This window comes from Notolepis coatsorum, assembly GCF_963971535.1.
Source record: "Notolepis coatsorum genome assembly, chromosome: 10".
Classification (NCBI taxonomy): Eukaryota; Metazoa; Chordata; class Actinopteri; order Aulopiformes; family Paralepididae; genus Notolepis; species Notolepis coatsorum.
In genome coordinates, this window is record NC_140174.1 from 59,210,184 (window position 1) to 59,232,845 (window position 22,662).

Below are 22,662 nucleotides of genomic sequence, written 5' to 3' on the forward strand. Positions count from 1 at the left end.
TCTTGAGACCCATAAGGTGTCATTTATTTTCTGTTTGTTTTTGTTTATGTTGTTGTTAAACCATGTTTTAAAAAGAAAATGTATAGAAAATACAGTGAAAAGAAAACAACTTATTTTCTATCTACAGATCAAACTCTTGAACAATGAATATATCCCAAATGGTCCAAAAATACAATATATATATTTTAATGTTTGTGTGTCTAGTTTTATGTCATGTCAAAATAATAATAATAATAAAAAAAAAAAATTCAAAAAAAAATATATATATTTTTTTAAACAAGTTAAATCCCAATTGGGGTTTTAATGGCAGAAACACAATAAGAAAAGCTCTTACTATGTAAGCACAGAGGGGCCTGAAGGCGTGCGTGCCGCAGACGTACAGGTGCGTCTCGTTGTACCTCTGTAGGAAGCGGATGTGATTGTAGCACTCTGTCTGCAGAACACAGGAAACAAGTTACAATAACTAATCAGCTAATCAGTTCATTTTATTCACATGCAGGAGCCATTTTGACTAACATTTGTGAGCGTTTAACCCTTTCACTACCACACTACGAAATGGTTAACCCTTTCACTGTGACAATACAGAAGGTTAACCCTTTCACTGCCACACGACAAAGGGTTAACCCTTTCACTACCACACTACTGGTAGTGAAAGGTTAACCTTCTGTAGTGTGGTAGTGAAAGGGTTCCATATCATACTAGCTTCCGCTCAGCGTCATCTGCACTAACCTCACTTTGTGCATTGCACTGAATAAAAATTCACAATGTACCTTTACATACCAACATTCGTCTGGCCACACCCCTATCCGCTACCTTCATAAGCAGGTGTGTGGCCACACACTCCCCTCCTTCTTCACTTTCACCACAAGGAAGTGCCTGTTATATACATCACTTGACGAGGTTGTTAAGCTGAAGAAAGTTGAGAGGAAAACAGAAGACAAGGAGATACGTTGACATTATATCTTTATTTTCTCTCTCACTATTTTTGAGAAAATACGGCGATATTGTCTTCGTCACTGGAGTGTCTGGAAGATGATGATCATTCTGACCTCCACCGGCTTTTTCGTATTAGGGGCTCGCGCCGCTGATATACTCCCCACCTGCAGTCCTCCTTGCTGCGGCTGGATAGGTATTGAACCTCCGGTCATACAGCTGGACTGTGGGAGGCACCGGCTGTTGTGAGAAACCAGTTGCTTCCGAGTTGGGTGAGTACTGTTTTGCTTGAGAGCACTAGTTGTCTGTTAATGCTATGGGGGTTAGCTGATAATTTTACGAAGGCCGGCCCCAGATTGGGGTCCTCTGCTCGGCTTCTTAAGCGGCGGATGGAGGATCTTGGTCTGACGCCCATGATGGTCAACCTAGTGGGCCGCGACCGAGACCTGGTTGAACCCGGGATTCTCTGGACAAGCGGATGCTTCTCTGTCCCGTGCAGGCCCCATCTTTCACATGAATGTGGAAGTATACCCTAAAGCACGAGGAAAAGTGGGCATGGATCTATATTATCGGTAGTTCCATGCTCAAGTCGGCTGCAGCCCATACGGGAATTGTGCCGACTCCGCTGCATGTCTGGTAAATCACAGTTGAAAACTGTGTTGACATTTCTTTTTCTCTTCCCTCTTAGGATGGGGAGGGACTCAGGCAGCGGCCTGTCTGAAGTGTGGCTTATTATGTCGTTGTGTATGGTTCAGGTGATAGCTGCTTAGCTGGCGTGCTAGTTTGTGGCCTACTGTTGTTAGCCAGTCAGCTGTTAGCTGCGGCGCTAGCTTGTTGTGTTCACTAGGCTAGGAAACGTTAGCTTGTTGCCATCAGTCAGGCGGCTGTTAGCTTAATGCTACACTGTTGAACGTTACTGTGACTATAACATGCCTTAAACACTCTGACTATGACGTCATCTTTGACAGAGGATGTTAGTCGACCCTACACCCGGGTGCCATGCCAGCGAGGACTTTGTCAACATGGAGAATGGCGGCTGGGTGGCGTAGCGGACATTACCCTCGTCACCAACGCAGGAGATGCCGGGTTCGACTCGGTGTCCCGTTGACCAGTGTTGCAGTCCTCTCGGCCTGCGCTCAGGGTGAAGGTAGGAGTCCTGACCGGATTTTAAACACTTCTTCTTTTCTTCCCTTCTAAATGTTTTGTAATAACGATGTTTCCAAAACGTGTGTTGCTGCAATACATTGAGGATACGACGCGTGTTGTGTGTGAATTGTCTTGTCACTGGTATAGCTTCTCTCTCCATAGAAAATCGGCGTTGTTTTTTACATGTGTAAAAATTAACTGGTTAGTTGTGATGAGAACATGTGTGTTCATGTAACGTTTGTAACGTGGGTGAACTCACAACTAAGAGGGTTAATTAACCTGTGAAGCTATGCTTAGTGACATGTGATTGAGGAATGAATCTTTTTCTCAGCCTGTGATGACAATTCAGTTCACATATTAACAGGGGTACCTGTTCAACCTGGTCGTATCAAGGGTAAGGTAGGAGGGGTGACCCCCCCGGTTTCCCTGGGGCTTCCCCCCCTCCTCTCAGACATGTTTGTTTACAATATATTGTGTCACTGTGTTTGTGGGGATACGATGTAACCCTCAGCTTAATGTGGCAACACCAAGCCACCCCTGGGCTTGGTGATTGATGGGCGCTGCGTGGCGAGCCAATGGCTGGGCGCTGCCCATGTTTGGGCGTCCGCTTCCGGACGCACCTGTCACTAGAGATCCATCAGGAGTGATTAGGTGATTATCGAATCACGGCGCGGTGCGCCTGTTGGGGAGGGGGGACTTAATGGAGCCGAGGAGCCGCCTCTCAGTCCCCCGTAGCAGCGCAAGGCGAGAGGCCACAGAGCGGAGACGCCGCCCAGCCGACAGATTACCGCCAGCAAGCGATCATTATTTGAATAGAAAATAAAGAGCATGATTTTGGGAACTGCAACCTGTCTGTGTGTTGTTTATTCTGCCACCCCTACACCTGGAATTGCCACAGTGGTGGAGAATGCGGGCATAGTCTACTGGCAATCAGAGGTGCGGAATAAACAACAATAGACTTTATAAAAGAATAAAAAAAAAATATATATATATATATATATTTAATAACGAAAAGAAGCATGGACGCGCTGGTGCAGCAGCTCATACAGGCGAACCTGGAACAACAGGCCCGGCATGAAGAGGCCCTGTAAGAACAGAGGAAACAGACGGGGATGATCCACGTGGAGCTCCAGCGGATGGCCTCTCACCGGCGGGACGAAGGGGCCGCAGGGACGCGGCCTAACCCCGGGCGCTTCATCCCCAAGCTGACGGAGCAGGAGGATGTAGAAGCCTATCTCCTAGCGTTTGAGCGCACCGCCGGCCGGGAGGGCTGGCCAGAGGACGACTGGGGGGACTGCTGGCCCCCTTCCTGTCGGGTAATGCGCAAAAGGCCTACCAGGACCTGCCACCGGAGCAAGCCGAGAACTACACTCGGCTAAAGCAGGAGATTTTGTCCCGTTACGGCCATAGTCTGCAGTCCCGTGCGCAGCGGTTCCATGACTGGGTGTATGACGCACAGGCCTCCCCGCACTCCCAGATGCACGACCTAGTCCGCATAAGCCGAGCCTGGCTAATGACCGACCCCGGAGGGCCCACGGTCTTGGAACGGATTGTTATGGACCGCTTTGTCAGAGCCCTCCCTTATGACACGAAGAAGCAGGTGAGTCAAGCGGACCCCCGCTCCGTGGAGCAGCTAGTGAATATTGTGGAGGCCCACCAGGTAACGCAGGACTTACTCAAAGGGGGGCGAGGGGAAAAGCCAGAGCGGCCAAGAACAAGGAGGGGTCCCGACGAGCCCAGCCCAAGGGGCCGGGTAGGGAACGCAGGTGATCCCGAACTACCCCGAAGAAGACCGCTGTTCGACCAGGACCAAAGACGCTGCTATGACTGCGGCGAGCCAGGGCATCTCTCGTGGAACTGCCCAGGCCGGGATGTGTCCATGCCATCGGCGGCAGCTTCAGACCCCCGCGGAAAGACGTGCAATTATGGCGCAGCCTGTTGGGCCCATAAGGAAACATCAGCGACCCTTTTACCCGTGCGCGTCAACGACGAAGATGCAGTAGCGCTCCTGGACTCGGGTAGTGTCATAACGCTGGTTCAGCCCCATTTGGCACACTGCGATGCAGAGGCTCCGCAAGTGTCAGTGTCCTGTGTGCACGGGGACACAAAGTTGTATCCCACAGCGCAGATCACCCTGACAACCACCAAGGGGGTCTGCTCGATGACAGCCGGCGTGATACCCAACCTGCCGGTAGCGCTGCTGATTGGTCGAGACTGCCCCCTGTATCGCCAGCTGTGCTCAGCCGTCATCTCCCCGCGCACCCCACCCTCCACGGGTAAACCGAGGAAGAGGAAAGGATTACGTCAGCCGAAGGTGTGTGCTCTGAATGTAACGGGGAGTGAGACTGAGACGGCATCAGATGTGGGTGACGACGCGCCGGAGCCCCTGAATATAACGGGGAGTGAGACGGAGACGGCATCAGGTGTGGGTGACGACGCGCCGGCGCCCCAAGCGGGCCCAGAGACGGATAGCAGTGACGAGGACCCATTTGCGGAGTTCCCCCAGGCGGACGAGGTGGGGAGGGACCTGGCGGGTCAGTTCGGAACGGCCCAGCTGGAAGACCCAAACCTAACGCAGGCCCGGGCGAATATCAAAACCGGATGGAAATCCAGTGGAGGGGGTGAGTAACCTGTCATATCCTCACTTTGCAATAAAAAGACAACTGCTGTACCAAGTCGTAAAAAAGAATGACGAGGTTAAAGATCTATTGCTGGTGCCGAAATTCTTTATTCCCACTGTACTCCAGCTAGCGCATTTACATATCCTCGAAGCGCACCTGGGCGTGGACAAAACCATGGAGCGCATAAAGGCGCGTTTCCATTGGCCGGGCATGAAGAGAGCGGTAGAGGACTACTGCAGGAGCTGCCCAGAGTGTCAACGCGCAGCACCAAAGGTACACTATAAAAATCCTCTGATCCCACTGCCCATCATTGAGACCCCATTCTCAAGAATTGCCCTCGACGTGGTGGGCCCTCTAGTCAAATCGTCCCGAGGCCACCAGTATATACTGGTAATCATAGCTTATGCAACACGTTACCCCGAAGCCATCCCATTACGCACGGTGATGGCCAAAATTGTGGCACGGGAGCTCTTTCATTTGTTTAGTCGGGTGGGAATTGCCGACTCCATTCTCACTGATCAGGGCTCGTGCTTTATGTCGCGGGTCATGAAAGAAATGTGCAAACTAATGAAAGTGGAACAGCTGCGAACCTCCATATACCATCCACAGACGGATGGGCTGTGCGAACGCTTCAACAAAACACTGAAAAGCATGCTAAGAAAGGTGATGGAGAAGGATGGGAAGAATTGGGATCAGTTGTTGCCCTTTCTGATGTTCTCTGTGCGTGAGGTCCCACAGGCTTCCACTGGCTTCTCGCCGTTTGAGCTGCTCTACGCCCTCAAGCAGCGGGGTCTCCTGGACATCGCAAAGGAGATTTGGGAGGAACAGCCGTCGCCCCACCGGTCTCTCATAGAGCATGTGCAGGTAATGAGAGATAGGATGAAGGCGCTCTGGCCAGTGGTGAGAGAACATATGCAACAGGCCCAAGACGCACAGAAGCGCATTTATGACCGGGGCGCACAGCCACGGGAGTTTAATGTGGGGGACCGGGTCCTCGTACTGGTTCCGACAGCAGAGTGCAAATTCCTAGCCAAATGGCAGGGACCCTACGACATAATCGAAAAAGTGGGTCCTGTCAACTACAAGGTCCACCAGCCCGACCGTAGGAAGCATCGACAGTTATACCATGTTAACCTGTTGAAGAAATGGCATGCCCGGGATGTGTTGCTCTCGCCCCCCCCTCTCCCCCCTTTTGCGCAGCAGGTGGCAGAGGCGGCCGATGTTCCCATCGGGGAACAGTTGTCCCCGACCCAACGGCAGGAGCTTCGGGAGCTGGTCCAACAGAACCGGGACGTGTTTTCGGCCACGCCGGGCCGCACCACATTGGCCCAGCACCACATCATTACCAGCCCGGGAGACAAGGTAAAGCTGAAGCCCTATCGTATCCCAGAGGCAAAAAGAGAGGCCGTAAGAAGAGAAGTGCGGGTCATGCTGGAGATGGGAGTGATTGAGGAGTCTCATAGCGGGTGGTCCAGTCCTATTGTTTTAGTGCCGAAACCCGACTCAACAACCAGGTTCTGCAATGATTTCAGGAAGCTTAATGACATTTCAAAGTTTGACGCCTATCCCATGCCTAGAGTGGATGAGCTCATTGATAGACTGGGCCTGGCCAGGTTTATCACAACACTAGATCTAACGAAGGGTTATTGGCAAGTCCCTCTGGCCCCCGCCTCGAGGGAGAAGACGGCTTTCTCCACCCCAGACGGGCTGTTTCACTATAAAGTTCTCCCGTTTGGCCTGCATGGGGCGCCATCTACCTTTCAGAGGCTGATGGACAGAGTACTACGGCCCCATCGGGATTATGCAGCCGCATATCTCGATGACATTATCATTCATTCATCAGATTGGGACTCCCACCTCCAAAAGGTGAGAGCGGTGTTGGGTGCCCTCCGGGAGGCGGGTCTCACCGCCAACCCAAAGAAATGCAGGCTGGGACTAGAAGAGGCAGAGTACCTGGGGTTCACAATAGGCCGGGGCAATGTAAAACCGCAGAAGAGGAAAATTGATGGGATAAGGGAGTGGCCTCGCCCTTTAACCAAGAAGCAGGTCAGGACATTTAATGGGCTAGCGAGCTATTATAGGAGGTTTATCCCTAACTTCGCTGCTCGTGCTGCTCCCCTCACAGATCTGACCCAGGCGCGGCGGCCGTTCACGGTGAAGTGGACACCGGAGGCGGAGGCGGCGTTCGAGGACCTCAAGACGGCCCTCTGTTCGGGACCGGTGCTGGTCTCCCCGAACTTCGACAAGGAGATGACGGTACAGACAGATGCATCAGAGGTGGGACTGGGAGCGGTCCTCTCCCAGCAACTGGAGGGTGAGGAACATCCAATCTTATATGTGAGCAGGAAGCTGCTGCCACACGAGCGCAACTATTCTGCGGTGGAGCGCGAAGGTCTGGCAATTAAGTGGGCACTGGAGACGCTCCGTTATTATCTGCTGGGGAGGCGCTTCACGCTGGTGACGGATCACGCCCCCCTCGTCTGGATGGCCAAGACAAAGGGGACCAATGCCAGGGTGACTCGATGGTTTCTGGAGTTGCAATCGTTTAACTTTTCTGTCATCCACAGGTCCGGGGTGGCGCATGGCAACGCAGACGCCCTCTCCAGGAAGGATGCCTGTTGGGCGTCAGATGCTCTTCCCCGACGGTCGGAGCTGGAGGGGGGGTACTGTGGCAACCCCAAGCCACCCCTGGGCTTGGTGATTGATGGGCGCTACGTGGCGACCCAATGGCTGGGCGCTGCCCATGTTTGGGCGTCCGCTTCCGGCCGCACCTGTCACTAGAGACCCATCAGGAGTGATTAGGTGATTATCGAATCACGGCGCGGTGCGCCTGTTGGGGAGGGGGGACTTAATGGAGCCGAGGAGCCTCCTCTCAGTCCCCCGTAGCAGCGCAAGGCGAGAGGCCACAGAGCGGAGACGCCGCCCGGCCGACAGATTACCGCCAGCAAGCGATCATTATTTGAATAGAAAAAAAAGAGCATGATTTTGGGAACTGCAACCTGTCTGTGTGTTGTTTATTCTGCCACCCCTACACCTGGAATTGCCACATTAAGTTGCTGGGGTTGTGCTTCCGCTTGAGAAACTATTCTTTTCCTAAAGAAAAGGTTGTTTGGTCACTTATCATGTGTGCTTAGCAAGGCCTGTGGCCAATACGTAATCAAGGACTTATGTCTCTCTCGTTATGAAAAACGGCGTTCCTCTGTAGTAAGAGTGTACTTTTGCCATTTTTTGTTGTGATGAAGGGTTGTGTGTGTCGTTGTGATCTACAACTGGGTTAGGTTTGGCCCACAGAAGCACATGTGTAAGTCTGGACCGGGGCTCTTAAAGGGGCCCTATCTGTTCTGTGTTTTTTCCTTAGTAAAACTCAGATAGCAGGTTAACACATGAGCTATGTGAAGCTGTTAGATGCTTCATGTAGCATGCATTGACTGGGTCATGCTCTACTTTGTCATTACATCGTATCAGGGGTGAGGGGTCATAAAGGGGTGAACTGGTAAACCTTTCCTCCCCTTTTCTGATTGGTCAGGGGTTAAAACCCCCTGTCCTTCAGGGTTCCTGTCACGTTGCTGTTCGGCATGTTACAGGGTAGGGGGGGGGGAGTTTCCTGGTCCCACGGCCTGAAAAATTGGGCATGTGCACCGCGGAAATTCCCCCGCCATATAGTACGTCACTGAGCGTGTTTCTATTGGTAAAGACTTCCGTTATGGATCTGTTTCAGGGAGTTGTCAGAGCTCCTCCTCACAAAGCTCCTCCTCAGGGAGAAGTGCCTTCTGTGAGTTCGGACTCTCCTTCCCAGTGAGGGGGCCTCCTCAGAGTTTCAGAGCCTCCTCCTCAGATTGTCAAGGTGAGTAGAACTTCAAAAAGGAGTTCTGCTCTATTGTATGTGTATTCGATTCAATTCGATTATTGAGTGTGTATTGGTTCAGTGCCTCCTCCTCGGAGAGCCCTAACCCAAGTGTTACATAGCTCAATGTTGCAATATTGTTGTCTCCTCCCTGTGGTGAGGGTGGCGGGATGTAAAAATAAAAACAATTTTTACCCTCAGCCGCGTCACGTGGGATTCATGTCAGTCTGTGTTTCTTTCTTTTTTAATAAAAAGAGGAAAGAACATGAAGCATGACGGCTCCTTGTCGTTCTCCCAGGCGACTTGGAGGAACAATGTCTGGTGTCTTGTTAGACTATCCATTGATGTGTTTGGGTCTCGACGCGTACATAGTGCTGGCTCGGGGTGTTTCTGATAAGAATCACGCATGAGGCTGGTACGCCTTGGTTGCTCGTTATTAAAACTGCGTTTTTATCGGCTACGTGGCGTAGTGGGCAAGGCGCTCGCCACGAATGCGGAGACGCTGGGCTCGCCTGTTCGAGCCCAGCGCTCCACATTGCTTTCAGTTTAGCTGGTCGTTCATACTAATACACATTGGCCGTATTAGGGGGTGGGAAACTGATGGGTGGGGATCGGGCGTTGTGGACAGCGACTCCTACAGGTCGGTTGGTGCGCCTGCGCAGTAGAATCAGGAAGTGTCGGGGGCAGCGTGAGCCTCCCACGCGTTACTCCTCGCCACTGAGAGATCGAGCTGCGCAGGTGAAAAGATGCGACTGCTGTTACCTCAAGTACCGGAGGGGACTTGTGCTATGTATGACTTAGTCCACATTGCAGCCGGCTTGTGGGAGGCAAGAAACAGCGTTTGTGACAGGGGAGGGTTGAATTGGATGATACGAAATTGGGATGGGAGAAAATATAGAAAATGGGAGAAAAAGTGGATCAAAAAAAAAATGCGTTTTTATAGGGCAAGTGGGATGGAGGTTTTCTCTTCCGAGTGCCTGTTACTAGGTCTCGACGAATTCTCGTTCATATCTGGGGGATGTTAACGGAATAGATCAAAACATAGGTAGAGGGGTCTCACGCCCTTGGGGTGGGCCACTGAGCGCGGTACGAATGGGACCGTCTGGGTGGCACCCTCTTTTCATGTTTTAGATCGACACGCGTACCTACCCCCTCTCTTGGAGTGGGGATGTCGGCGTGATTAGGGCACGGGACTGGTTCTGGTCACGCTGGTCCAGGTCAGTTAACCCGTTGTCCACCGGGGACGCAGATCTGCTGTTCTGGTACCCTGAGGGACTTGTGCTTTTTTCGGGGGGAAAAATGCCGGGTCGGCCCGGGTGTCACAGGGTTGGGTCCCTTTGTTGGGTACAGGTTGTACCCTGCGTTATCATAAAGGGGCTGGTTTTCCATTCTTTTCGCTCCTCTCTTACGCTTGGCGAAGAGGGGGCTGTTGGGGTGGTCTTATGGACCTCCTCTGGCATCCCTGTGTGCTTCCCGGGCCGCCGGGTCCGGTCCGAAGTTGTGTTTCGTCGACCCGTAGGCCTGGAATAACCCCTTTTTGAAAACTGAAACACTTGTACTGCGGTATGGCCAGTGTATACCCGCAGGTGTGTTTTGGAGTTTTTTCTTGAGGGGTTATAGGAACAACCACCGCATGTGGTACCAAGAGGGTGGTTGATTCCCTGGTGTGTTGGAGCAGAGTCAACTCCTGGGTTACCCGGTTGAGTGTGCCCCTGCACGTTCATAACATCTGCCAATCGTGTCAGCCTTCTCTGCCTCGGCCCCTCTGGGTCGGGGTTTTTTGGTGGAGACTTTGTCATGGTGCGCAACAATGCCAGCATACGCCCCTTCCGCCGGGGTGCTGTTTTCAGTTGACCCCTTTGGCACCTGTCTCGTCCGCAGTGCTCCAGGCTCGGGTCAAATGCCTGCTGCCTGGATTGAGGGATCGACCCCTTCTGGGGTCGTCTCCCCGGTGCGCTGCCTGCTCCCGCTGTAGTGTAGCCTCTTGAGTGCTTCGAGTTACAGCCGTGCTGACTGCCTGAGTTTGCCAGGGTCAGTGTGCCAGGCGGCGTGCTAGTGGGGGGAAGGGCCCGCTCTTGGAGGGGCCCTGTCAGAATATGCTGGCGATGTGGGGGGCGGTGTCACTAGTGACCGCCTGGTGAGGTCTTGATGCTGTGGCATCGTTGACCTCTCCGGGCCCCCTTTTCCCTGGGGATCCAGTCCCTTCAGTGGATCTGGGTCTTCCTTCGCGCTCCGCCGCTACGGCCTTGCCACAGGGTTGTGTTTGCTCTCGACCCCATGATTTTGGGGGCGGTAACGAGGTTTGTTCCTTCCGTTCGTTCCCTGGTGGCATGCGGGTTGTGCGTGTGCGTAGTCGTGGGGTCAAGCCACGGTCTGCTCACCCTGTGCGTTGAGTTGCTCGAGTTTCTCTTCGCACGGTCGGATCCGTCTCCCTCCCGTCCTCCAATAGGGGGGGTATCCTCCATTAGGGAGGGTCGGGGGGGCTCGGTCCTCCCCGGTTCTGATGGTTGTGGGGGGCCTCAGTGGGGTTCATTTGTCGAGCTTCAAGCTCCCGCTCAGCTCCCGTAGTGCAGATGACGCTGAGCGGAAGCTAGTATGATATAGAACGTAATGTTATGAATATAACCGTAGTTCTATGAATACTAGTGACGCTCAGCGTCTGGACGCCACTGCAGCCTTTGATCTCGCCTTGTGGTGAAAGATTGGGAAGGAGGCGAGTGTGTGGCCACACACCTGCTTATGAAGGTAGCGGATAGGGGTGTGGCCAGACGAATGTTGGTATGTAAAGGTACATTGTGAATTTTTATTCAGTGCAATGCACAAAGTGAGGTTAGTGCAGATGACGCTGAGCGTCACTAGTATTCATAGAACTACGGTTATATTCATAACCTTACGTTCATCAGTATTCAGTATATTCTCTAGTCTCAAATTCCAGTTGAACCTGTCTATAAGCTATAGAAAAAAATGGAAATACAATTTAATTGAACAGATATTCTCTGTAGCTATTATAAAGAGATGTATATACCTGTGTTATGGGTGTGTTGGCGAACACAACACAACTTATGTTTAAAGGAAACAACATTATGCCAAAATTATGGGAAATGTGCTTACTGTCTTCTCCAGTCAGACAATAATGTGATAATAATGAAGATAGATAACAATTTCCTCTCTGTGAGTTCAGTAGAAAGCTATCCGGCTGCAAACTAGCCTAGCTTAGCTAAAATGAATGGAAATGGATACGGACCACTAGCCTAGGAAAATGTCTCTCCTAGCTGTTGGCCAAAAACACCTCTCCTGGCTAGTGGTCCGTATCCGCTTCCATTCAATTGTGCTAAGCTAGGCTAGCTTGCACCCGGATAGATATATTTAAGAACAACGTATGTTGTGTTGTTTTTCAATACACTGCATATGTTTATTTACAGGATAACACATCTTGTATTCATCCACTTCATCTTTTGACAGCGGACAAGTCTGTCCCAAGACACAACGATGTCCTCCTCCTTTCTTATTGAACAAAGGACATTCTATCTAAAGACACCCAGTTATTTAGCAGGAGTAATGAGGTGAAATGAGAGTGCATGTATAGACAATGTTCCAGCAGGTTGCTGTACCTGATTGTCTCTGCCTTTGTTTAGACACTGCTTCTTCTGTTCAGCCGAAGCTTCCCAATCAATCTGCACAACAATAGGGGGTTGGAGGGTAGTAATATTAATAGTAATGACCGGTCAGTCAGACAAATACAGTGTATGAGAGAGAGAGGGAGAGAGAGAGAGATATGGAGAGAGAATGATATGAAAGAGCAAAAGAGAATAAAAGGACAAAGTGTGTGTGTGTGTGTGTGTGTCTGTGTGTGTGAGAGAGAGAGAGAGAGAGAGAGAGAGAGAGAGAGAGAGAGAGAGAGAGAGAGAGAGAGAGAGAGAGAGAGAGAGAGAGAGAGAGAGAGAGAGAGAGAGAGAGAGAGAGAGAGAGAGAGAGAGAGAGAGAGAGAGAGAGAGAGAGGGACATAGAAAGAGCCTCTAGAACAGTGCACTTCCGTACTAATTCTCAGGCTGAGTGGTACAATGCGTCACTGGGCTGAACTCTCTCACTCTCTCACTTCATTCAGTAACCCTTGAATAAATGCCTGGTGCATTTAATCCGATACCCACCAAATCGAAAAAAGGACACAAAGGGATTTACAGAATCTGTTTACGGCTATTATTAGCCCGTCCTCTTTAGCACGTCTTGTGAAAGGGGAGAACACTTGTGAAAGGGGGGGGGGGTGTTTCGCCACATAATAGAAAATAAATCATGTGAGGAACTGGGAAAGAACTTGTTAACTTAAGAAGTTCTTTGTTGACTAACAGTCATAGGACTGTGTTGACATATCTATTAGCTGATTTCACTGATGCATCTGTCAACTTTCAGTTTCCCCACATCTAATCATACAGAAGGATCTCTTTAAATCTAGTGCTTACCAGACATGGGCTCATCCTGGGTTTTCTTCTGGATATAACTCATTCGGTATGGAAAATAAGCTGAAAAATCGGTCGACTAAGACAAAACCACTTTGATCAACTAAGAGCCGGCAGCCCAAGCAATGTCTTACAAATGTGTTATTCTCTATAAGAATACATTTAACACCAGCTCGGTGTGTATATTTGGGTTTCATATGTACTGTAGTTGATGACATTTGATAAAATTTAATTTTATCTAAGTCATTAGATATGATTTAATTCCAGTATTCCACAGCTGCCTATACTACTACTACTAATAATAATAATAATAATAATAATAATAATAATAATAATAATAATAATAATAATAATAATAATAATAATAATAATAATAATAATAATAATAATAATAATAATAATAATAATAATAATAATAATTAATTGCATTTATATAGCGCTTTTCTAGACACTCAAAACGCTTTACAATGTAGTTGACAATACTGTAGTTGAGCAGATAGCAGTGGACAAAGTGAAGCCTATGATCAGATCAGCCACTCTTATATAGTCTGTCATTGGGCTAAACTTCTAGTGAATTAAACCGTGAAATAGAACTACTCCCCATTCCTCTGGGGACCCCCTGTAACCCCCCCCCCCCCCCCAAAAGCCCCTGGGGGTCCCCAGACCCCACGTTGAGAATCATGGCTCCTAGGCTGTGGCACAAGGGCTAATAACATCCTACCCTGTATATCAGTAAAACACAAGACACATATACCGTCAAATATACACAGTGAATGTTGCAGGGACCACCTCGGCACTCACCGTGAGGTTGGTCGGGGTGGAGATGTTTGAGGTGTTTAGCGCGTACAGCGCTCCCCTCCCTCCCACGTACAGCAGGCCTGCCTCCTCCTCCAGCAGCAGGGTGCTGTAGTTCTGAGCCGCGCCTCTGAAGCGCTGACAGTCCAACAGACCTGCGAGAACAGGGAGGGAACCGTAGAGATGTGTTAGAGTTCACTGCGAGAACAGGGAGGGAACCGTAGAGATGTGTTAGAGTTTACTGCGAGAACAGGGAGGGAACCGTAGAGATGTGTTAGAGTTCACTGCGAGAACAGGGAGGGAACCGTACAGATGTGTTAGAGGTCACTGCGAGAACAGGGAGGGAACCGTACAGATGTGTTAGAGTTCACTGCGAGAACAGGGAGGGAACCGTACAGATGTGTTAGAGTTCACTGCGAGAACAGGGAGGGAACCGTAGAGATGTGTTAGAGTTCACTGCGAGAACAGGGAGGGAACCGTACAGATGTGTTAGAGTTCACACTGAAATATCCTGTTCCTCATGGTCGCCATCTTCTTCGCAATGTGTAGGGGAAAATTACTGATCGTACGTGTATATATAGACTGAAACCACACCCGTGTTTTTAGATTAAATTGATTAAAGTAAACAGACTATCTTTTCTGCATAAGGAAACCACACCTTTATGGCTGCGTTCATCGTCGTTTCCATGGACATCGTGAATAAACATGTCTGCACAGACACTGTGACGTGAAATTATTTAACTTTTTACCAACTGATTTTCTGATCTGTAAGGTATGCTAAAACAAAAAATTAAGATTTGGGGAGTAATATATAATATTATTTATAAGTAGCACAGGTTAGTTTACTTCCTATTTGGGCAGAGATGATTGACAGTGGAACATCATCCTGTATGTGTATGCAGTGGCCCCTTCTCTCTCACTTCATTGGACGTAAAGAAGCAGAGGCACAGTTTGACTGCGACAAGCATGCAGCACCCCGGCATAGTAATCCATATGAGGAAGATGAATATGAGTTATCTTATTACTGAGGGCTCTGGGCCAGCTTGTGATCCCATCGATTCACAAAAAGGAGAGGAGGATAAGGAATGGGAGGATGTGGAGAGAGAGAGAGAGAGAGAGAGAGAGAGAGAGAGAGAGAGTTGGAGGGAGGGAAAGAGAGAAAAAGAGAGAGGGGGAAGGAGGGAGGGAGAGAGAGAGGGAGGGAGGGAGGGAGAGAGAGAAAGGGAAGGAGAGAGAGAGAAGGAGGGAGAGGGGGATGGAGAGAGAAACTGTAAGAGAAAGAGCAAGAAATAGAGGGAGTGAGAAAGAGAGGGAGAGAGAAAGGAAAAGGAGATGCTGTGCTAGAATTAACAGGCCCATCTGCACCCTGCTGCTGACTGTTCCCCTGTGTATCACTGTACATCCCTCCTCCTCCATCCTTCACTCCCTCTCTTCATTCCCTAGATCTCCCCAACACCTGTCTTCCCTTCTGTCTTTCTTTCTTATCTGTTCCACCCCCTCTCTCATACGAGAGGACACACAGTATAGCTTAAAATACATGTTTAGAGCAGATGCCTGCAGGCTACAGTATCATAGAGCTTGATTTGACAGAACGTCCATCCCCATTCACCTCCACGTTCTTGGCCGATTATTTGGCCGATACACCTTATGGCCGCCATGGAATGCTATCCAGTACGTAAGCCAGCTTTCCCCTTGGGTCTGAAAAGTGGCACATTGAGAAACAAATGTTGAAGGTCACTTTGACATAACCATGGTGGTGTGTTGGTGTCTTCTCTCATATTCACAATTCATTCCTGGTCATCTCATTAAACTAAAGGAACACACCAACATTATGGGAACTGTACTTACTGTCTTCTCCAGAATCAAGAAGATAGATACCAATTTCCTCCCTGTCCGTTGAGTAGAAAGCGATCCTGTTGCAAGCTAACCTAGCTTAGCATAAATGAATACGGACCAGCCACTCCAGGAGAGGTGTTTTTGGCCAACAGCTAGGCTAGCTTGGCCAAGTTGGATAGTATGGACGCCATGTTGTGGCCACCTTTTCACAGTGAGTCATAAACCACTGACACACTCTAGAACTCTTTTTGAAACCTTGCTGTCCAAACTTTGGTAAGAAATAGCTCTGGTGGCAGTCGTGTTGAAAATTCCAAGTTGCTGAGTCACATGCACTGTCCACACAGAAAGAAATGTTGAGTTCCATGACAACACTGTCAGAATCCTACAGAAGCCATCTTAGGTTGAACTCAAACAGGCGACCGCGGTGCATTTCTACCCAATTCAAGTTCTGTGCTGCAGAGCAAGATCTGCTCCTCCTACAACTCCATCTCTCAAACCCAGATAACAACAATGACCTCATTTTAACCAGTGACCTGCCCCCATTTTCAGAGGTGCCAGACTGTGTGTTCAAGTTTCTTTATTAGTTGTCATACAGAAATACAGAATACTTGTGTATTAAATGCTTCTTTCTGTTTTGCTCCTGAGAGTGTGCTAGATAAAATAAAAAGATAGTATAAAATAAGTATAATATAAGTATAAAATATTGTGTGTGTGTGTGTGTGTGTGTGTGTGTGTGTGTGTGTGTGTGTGTGTGTGTGTGTGTGTGTGTGTGTGTGTGTGTGTGTGTGTGTGTGTGTGTGTGATAAAATATCGAGTTTTGTGACTGACTGGGGAATGATCCATTTCTTGAAAATCAAGGGCAAAATCACTGTCAGGCTGTGATCATGCGAATATTCTCTAATGTATTTGTTAATAGATTAGGGTGCTCCATAATATACAGAGATGGAAATAACACTAATTTGACCCACATAGACCTACTGTATGCATCTCCTTTCCCGTCTCTCTCTCTCACACACACACACACACACACACACACACACACACACACACACACACACACACACACACACACACACACACACACACACACACACACACACACACACACACACACACACACACACACACACACACACACACACACACACACACACACACAGCATGCGTGATGACACTGGCAGATTGGCTGATGTGATTTGGCAGTACTGGGACACAATTCCTGCTGCTGAATGCCCTTAAAATGCCCTCCAGACACCCCCATGCTACATACAGACATACAGTACAGAAACCCTCACTTCACCCCCCCCCCCCCCCATTCTATGTAGAGTTTTACTTGACTATGTGTCAGTAAAGAAACCGTAAATAAAAGTAAAAAGAAAAGGTAAAGATATTGCAGCAGGATCTCAGAGTCAGAGCCGACTTGTCCCACGAGCAAATCAGCTGCTGTGCCTATAGGGGCCCCCACTTCCCTCTTGGGGCCCCTGCCAAATTAAAACAGGAAAAGAAAGTATGAGAGCGAAAAGGGTATCTCAGTAAATAGGTGTCATGGTACCAGAGCTTTTATACAAATAAATTCTCAATACATATTTCGTTACCACAGCAAAATGAAAGGAAAACGTATCTGCAAACAGGTCCACGGAGGACGCCATAGCCCATGTGCTGCACACAGCAGCATCACACCTGGACAAGAGGCATGGGAACTATGTGAGAATGCTGTTCATCGACTACAGCTCAGCATTCAATACCATAGTCCCCTCCAAACTCATAGCCAAGCTCAGGGACCTGGGCTTGAACTATGACCTCTGCCAGTGGGTCTTGGACTTCCTGACGGGCAGACCGCAGGTGGTAAGAGCAGGCAACTGCACCTCCTCATCCATGACGCTCAACATAGGGGCCCCCCAGGGCTGTGTTCTGAGCCCCCTCCTCTACTCCCTGTACACACATGACTGCGTGGCACAGCGGAACAACAACACAATCATCAAATTTGCTGATGACACAGTAGTGGTGGGCCTGATCTCTGCCAACGACGAGAGGGCCTACCTGGAAGAGGTAGAGAATCTGTCACAGTGGTGTCAGGAGAACTGCCTCTCCCTGAACGTCAGCAAAACAAAAGAGATGATTGTGGACTTCAGGAGGTTGGGGGTCAAGGACTACAGCCCCCTCAGCATCGACGGGGCACCGGTTGAGAGAGTGAACAGTTTCAAGTACCTCAGAGCCCACATATCCGAGGACTTGACATGGACCACACACATTGACAGTGTTGTGAAGAAGGCACGACAACGCCTCTACTTCCTCAGGCGCCTAAGGAAGTTCCAAGTCAGTCAGAAGATCCTTAAGAACTTCTACTCATGTACAATAGAGAGCATCCTGACTGGCAACATCACCTCCTGGTTTGGGAATAGCACTGCACAAGACCGTAGCAGACTACAAAGAGTGACACGTTCAGCCGAACGCACAATTGGAGGGGGGCTTCCCACCCTCCAGAACATTTACAACAAGCGGTGCAGGGGGAAGGCTAAGAGAATCATCAAGGACTCCAGCCACCCGAACAACTGCCTCTTTGAACTGCTGCGGTCAGGCAAGCGATACCGGAGTCTTAAGGCGAGCACAGAAAGACTCAGAAGAAGCTTCTATCCCCAGGCCATCAGGCTGCTCAACGAACAATAAACACTATGCAACAACCATCAAATGCACACAGCACACACACCCACACACTCACTTAAACAAACAACACACTGCAGCACCCACTCTCCACACTTTAGATCACCTAAACACACTTTACACTTTATATTTATTGGTAAATGATTTGCACTACAACTCGTACACCTTACTGTAAATCGTACCTCATCCCATTTCTGCTCTGCACTATATAGTATTGTATATTAGTACATTGCATAGTATATTGTATATTGTATGGTAACTCAGTTACTTCTATTCTGCATCGAACATTGTACATAATATGTCTATACTGAACACTGTGACCTCTATTTTTACTTCTATTTTACATGCTATTTTATTTTATTTCATACTTATCTTGTCTAGCACAGTCTCTGGAGCGTAACAGTAAGAAGCATTTTGTATACAAGTATTCTGTACTTCTGTATGACAACTATTAAAGAAACTTGAAACTTGAACTTGATCTGATATACTACAAAAGAAAAACATTGTGAGAATTTAGAGTAAGTATTGCAACACTAGACATAATTTGGTAACACTTTATAATAACACTCAGTTATAAGACCTTTATAAGGTATTTGTAGATAATGAACTAATCATGAACAAATCATTTATATACATTCGTAATTTATTATTAAATCATTTATAATTATATTTGTATAACATTTACAAATTAGTTCTACATTATTTATAACTCATTATCAACATTGTTTGTACTTGATTTGTTCATTATTTTTATTTTTTTTAATCTTTTTCCCCCTCCTTTTTCCTCCGATTTTCTCCCATCCCAATGTTAGTCGTTATGCCAATTCCCAATCCCCTTCCTGGTCGCTGCGCACTTACCCCCCACAGTCGGTCTGGGAGAGTGGAGGCTATCACGTGCTTCCTCCGACACACGTCTAGCCAATCAACCGCTTCTTTTCACCTGGCAGCGCGGACTCTCACTGAGAGGGTGTAACGTGTGGAAGGATCACACTACCCCCCTTAGATCCTATCCGCGCTGAGCAGGCGCCCCGACCAAACTGTAGGAGTCGCCAGCTTTCCCACCCTCTAATACAGCCAATTGTATTAGTGTGAACGGCCAGCCAAGCTGGTGACAACGCCGGAGCTGTGAGCTGGATTCGAACAGGCGAATCCAGCGTCTCTGGTGTTGGTGACGAACGCAATCTCCGCTACGCCACCTGACCGCCCTGATTTGTTCATCATTAAATAATGCTGTTTAATGTGTAGTAACACATTTGTAGATGCTTTGAAAAATGGATATAAAAAAACGACTATACTGTACCTCCATTTATTTGTTCATGTTCAACAAATGATTTGTTAAGACATTCATAATATCGGCGCTATACAGCCTGAAAATACAAATAATTATTACCCTCGTGTCATCATCACATATACTGAGCACACATTAAGAATAAACACATAATTCAAATGTAACGTTACTTAGCGCCCACCACATCAAGTACGTCTACACAACATATAAGAGTTGTAGGTCGGAAATGATGGAATAGATTTACCAACAAAAAAGGTGTGTTGTTACGATTCTGGTTCTTGACTACGGTCGGGAACCTCCCACCTTCTCTGTCATCTGTCACTTGATTACTGTCACTTGTTTTCCCTGTCATTTAGTGCTGTCAATTAGGGGTTGGCTTCTGATTGGCTGTCACGGGGGCGTGTGTGGAATGTTGGTATTTGGTGGCTATATAACATTCCTTTCCTCTGCTTGTCATTTGTCAGGTCTTCACTATAGGCGTTCGGAGATAACGCGGGCGGTTCCAGTTCTGGACCACCACTAAGCTCCATTACCTAATTCTCTCGTTCCCTTGCCTTGGCATAGTATCCTAGTATTACTCTTTGTGTTCTTTACTATTAAAGTCGAACCTGTTCAAGAGTATACCTTCTCCGTCTCTGTGATTGCCTACAACAATTGGAACTCACCTACCTCCATCCTGACAGAAGACCTGACCATCAGAGTTCCATGGAGGCAATCATGGAGATGCTCCGGGCACAGAAGGGTGCACAGGAGCGCTTGGAGGAATGGCAACATCTGATCAGCGGCGAGTTGGTTCGGCTGGGCGGGATCGTCAGCGCGTCGCAGGAGACGGCGCAGTTGGCGCTCATCACAGCCCAGCAGGCACAAGTCGAGGTGGCGGGGGTAAGGACGACGGTGGGTGAGACGGCGGCAGGAGAGGCGGCGTTCAACACCACGTTCAACACCGAGGAGAGTCGGGGAGCTCTTGGGCACCAGGATCGGAACCAGGAGCCACGGCTACCCGCACCAAGCCGCTACGCGCGAGCACTGGAGGGATGCAGGGAGTTCATCACCCAGTGCTCACTCGTGTTCCAGCTGCAGCCACACTCATTCCCCTCTTCCAGAGCACAAGTTGCATATATTATCACCCTCCTCACCGGTCAAGCACTCTCCTGGGCTACGGCCGAATTAGAGAGCGGTTCGCCTCTCTGCGACTGTGTGGACGACTTCACCAGGGAGTTGAGAAGGGTATTCGACACTTCCCGAGTACTCTCGGTCTTCGAGGCCGGTGAGCGGCTTCTCGCTTGCCGGCAGGGCTCCCGCACGGTCTCAGAATACGCCATCGAATTTCGGATCGTGGCTCGGGAGGCGGCTTGGCCGGAAATTCCTTGTGTGGTCCTATTTCTCAAGGGACTCTCCGCACGGATGCGAGACGAGTTCTCCGTGCGTGAGATCCCTGAGCAGCTGGAAACGCTCATCAACACCGCCATACGGATGGACAACCGACATCGGGAGAGAGAGAGGGAGCGTGAAGATACTACCCAGGTACGTGTCCTTTCTCCTCCTGTTGTTGACATCTTCCCGCATTACACGAGTGAGCCACTGGGTGATGAATCCATGCAGCTTGGGGCGCTGTCGCTCTCAGACGACGAGCGGCGGCGCTTCATCGAGGAGCGACGTTGCTTCCGGTGCGGCCGCTCCGGTCATCGTTTCGGCAGCTGTCGGGAACAGGCTGGCTCAACTCGGCGCCAGTCGGGAAGGGGAGGTGCTCCGCCGGGCCTCGAGAGGGCGCCAGCAGGTGGGCTCACCCCAGCACTACCATCTGACTCACGTACATTTCTGGAGGTGGTGGTTAACTGTGGGGGTAACGTTAGGGGAACGAAGGCTCTCATTGACTCAGGGGCGGCGGGCAATTTCATTCACTTGGGTTGGTGAGAGAATGGGGAATCCCGGTAGAAGAGTTGGGGGTTCCCATTCCTGTCTACGCCCTGGACGGTCAGCCCCTGGGCAGTGGGAGCGTCACACAACGTACTGTTCCTATGCACATCCGGGTGGCGGGTGGGGGGTGGGAGTGGGTTCAATTATTTGTTATTGTCTCCCCCTATTCTGTTATAGTGTTGGGTCATCCCTGGTTGTCTTCATGTGTACGGAATATTAATTGGAGCACGGGCAAGCTCTCAACGGAGGTCGACGTGAAGTCGGTCGTCGGCGAGAGTTTGTCCACTCCCTTGTCTCCCTTCCCCTCTTCTCTTTTTTCTCCTTCTTCTCTCTCCAGGGTGGTGGGGAGCGTCGCAGATTCTGTTCCACCCTCTAATCCCGATTTGATAGGGGTTCCTGAGATCTATTGGGACCTGGCGGACGTTTTTAGCAAGACGCGTGCTAAAGCACTACCGCCTCATAGATCATACGACTGTCCCATTAATCTTCTACCCGGTACCTCCCCGCCTCGCGGGCGAATGTTCTCGGAAACATCGGAAACACCGGAAACATCACTGCCTGGTATGGAAACAGCACGGCACAGGACAAGAAGGCCCTACAGAGAGTGGTGCGCTCAGCCGAGCGTACCACGGGTATTGCACTACCTCCCCTGCAGGTTCTATACAACAAGAGGTGCAAATCCAGAGCCTGCAGAATAATGAAAGACCCCCACCACCCCAATAACAGCCTGTTTCAGCTGCTGAGGTCAGGCAGACGCCTGCGAACCCCAGCTACTAGGACAGAGAGGCTTAGGCTCAGCTTCTTCCCCCAGGCCATCAGAGTCTTGAACAATGAACATTGAGTACCACAGAACACTGAACTATCCACACATAAGCACACATGAGCACACACACGACATGCACGCTGTGCACGCTCACACACTAGCAGCCACTTTAACACTTTAACTTGAGCGGGCACACACTCATGCCGCACACACCCACACTTATTGCCAAAAGGAAAGGCCACTTTAAATTAGTATTAGCAACAGTAACAGTGTATTGCACTACCAAAGCTACCTAGCATGTCCTATATGCTCTGTAAATAACTATGTACAAATACCGAGATGTCACACCATGGTACCTGTTATCTGTTATTGCACAATGTTTTTTGTATTGGATTCTATTATGT

The 22,662-nt window shown here is 49.3% G+C and overlaps 1 protein-coding gene across 1 annotated transcript in view; it reads right to left on the bottom strand.

The window, feature by feature from the left end:
- Window positions 1–22,662, bottom strand: part of sema4gb (sema domain, immunoglobulin domain (Ig), transmembrane domain (TM) and short cytoplasmic domain, (semaphorin) 4Gb) — a 146,092-nt gene that overhangs the window by 45,711 nt on the left and 77,719 nt on the right. Inside the window, 3 exon segments of the mRNA XM_084322784.1 lie at window positions 335–433; window positions 12,156–12,218; window positions 13,800–13,948. Coding sequence (XP_084178910.1) covers window positions 335–433; window positions 12,156–12,218; window positions 13,800–13,948 — 311 coding nt within the window.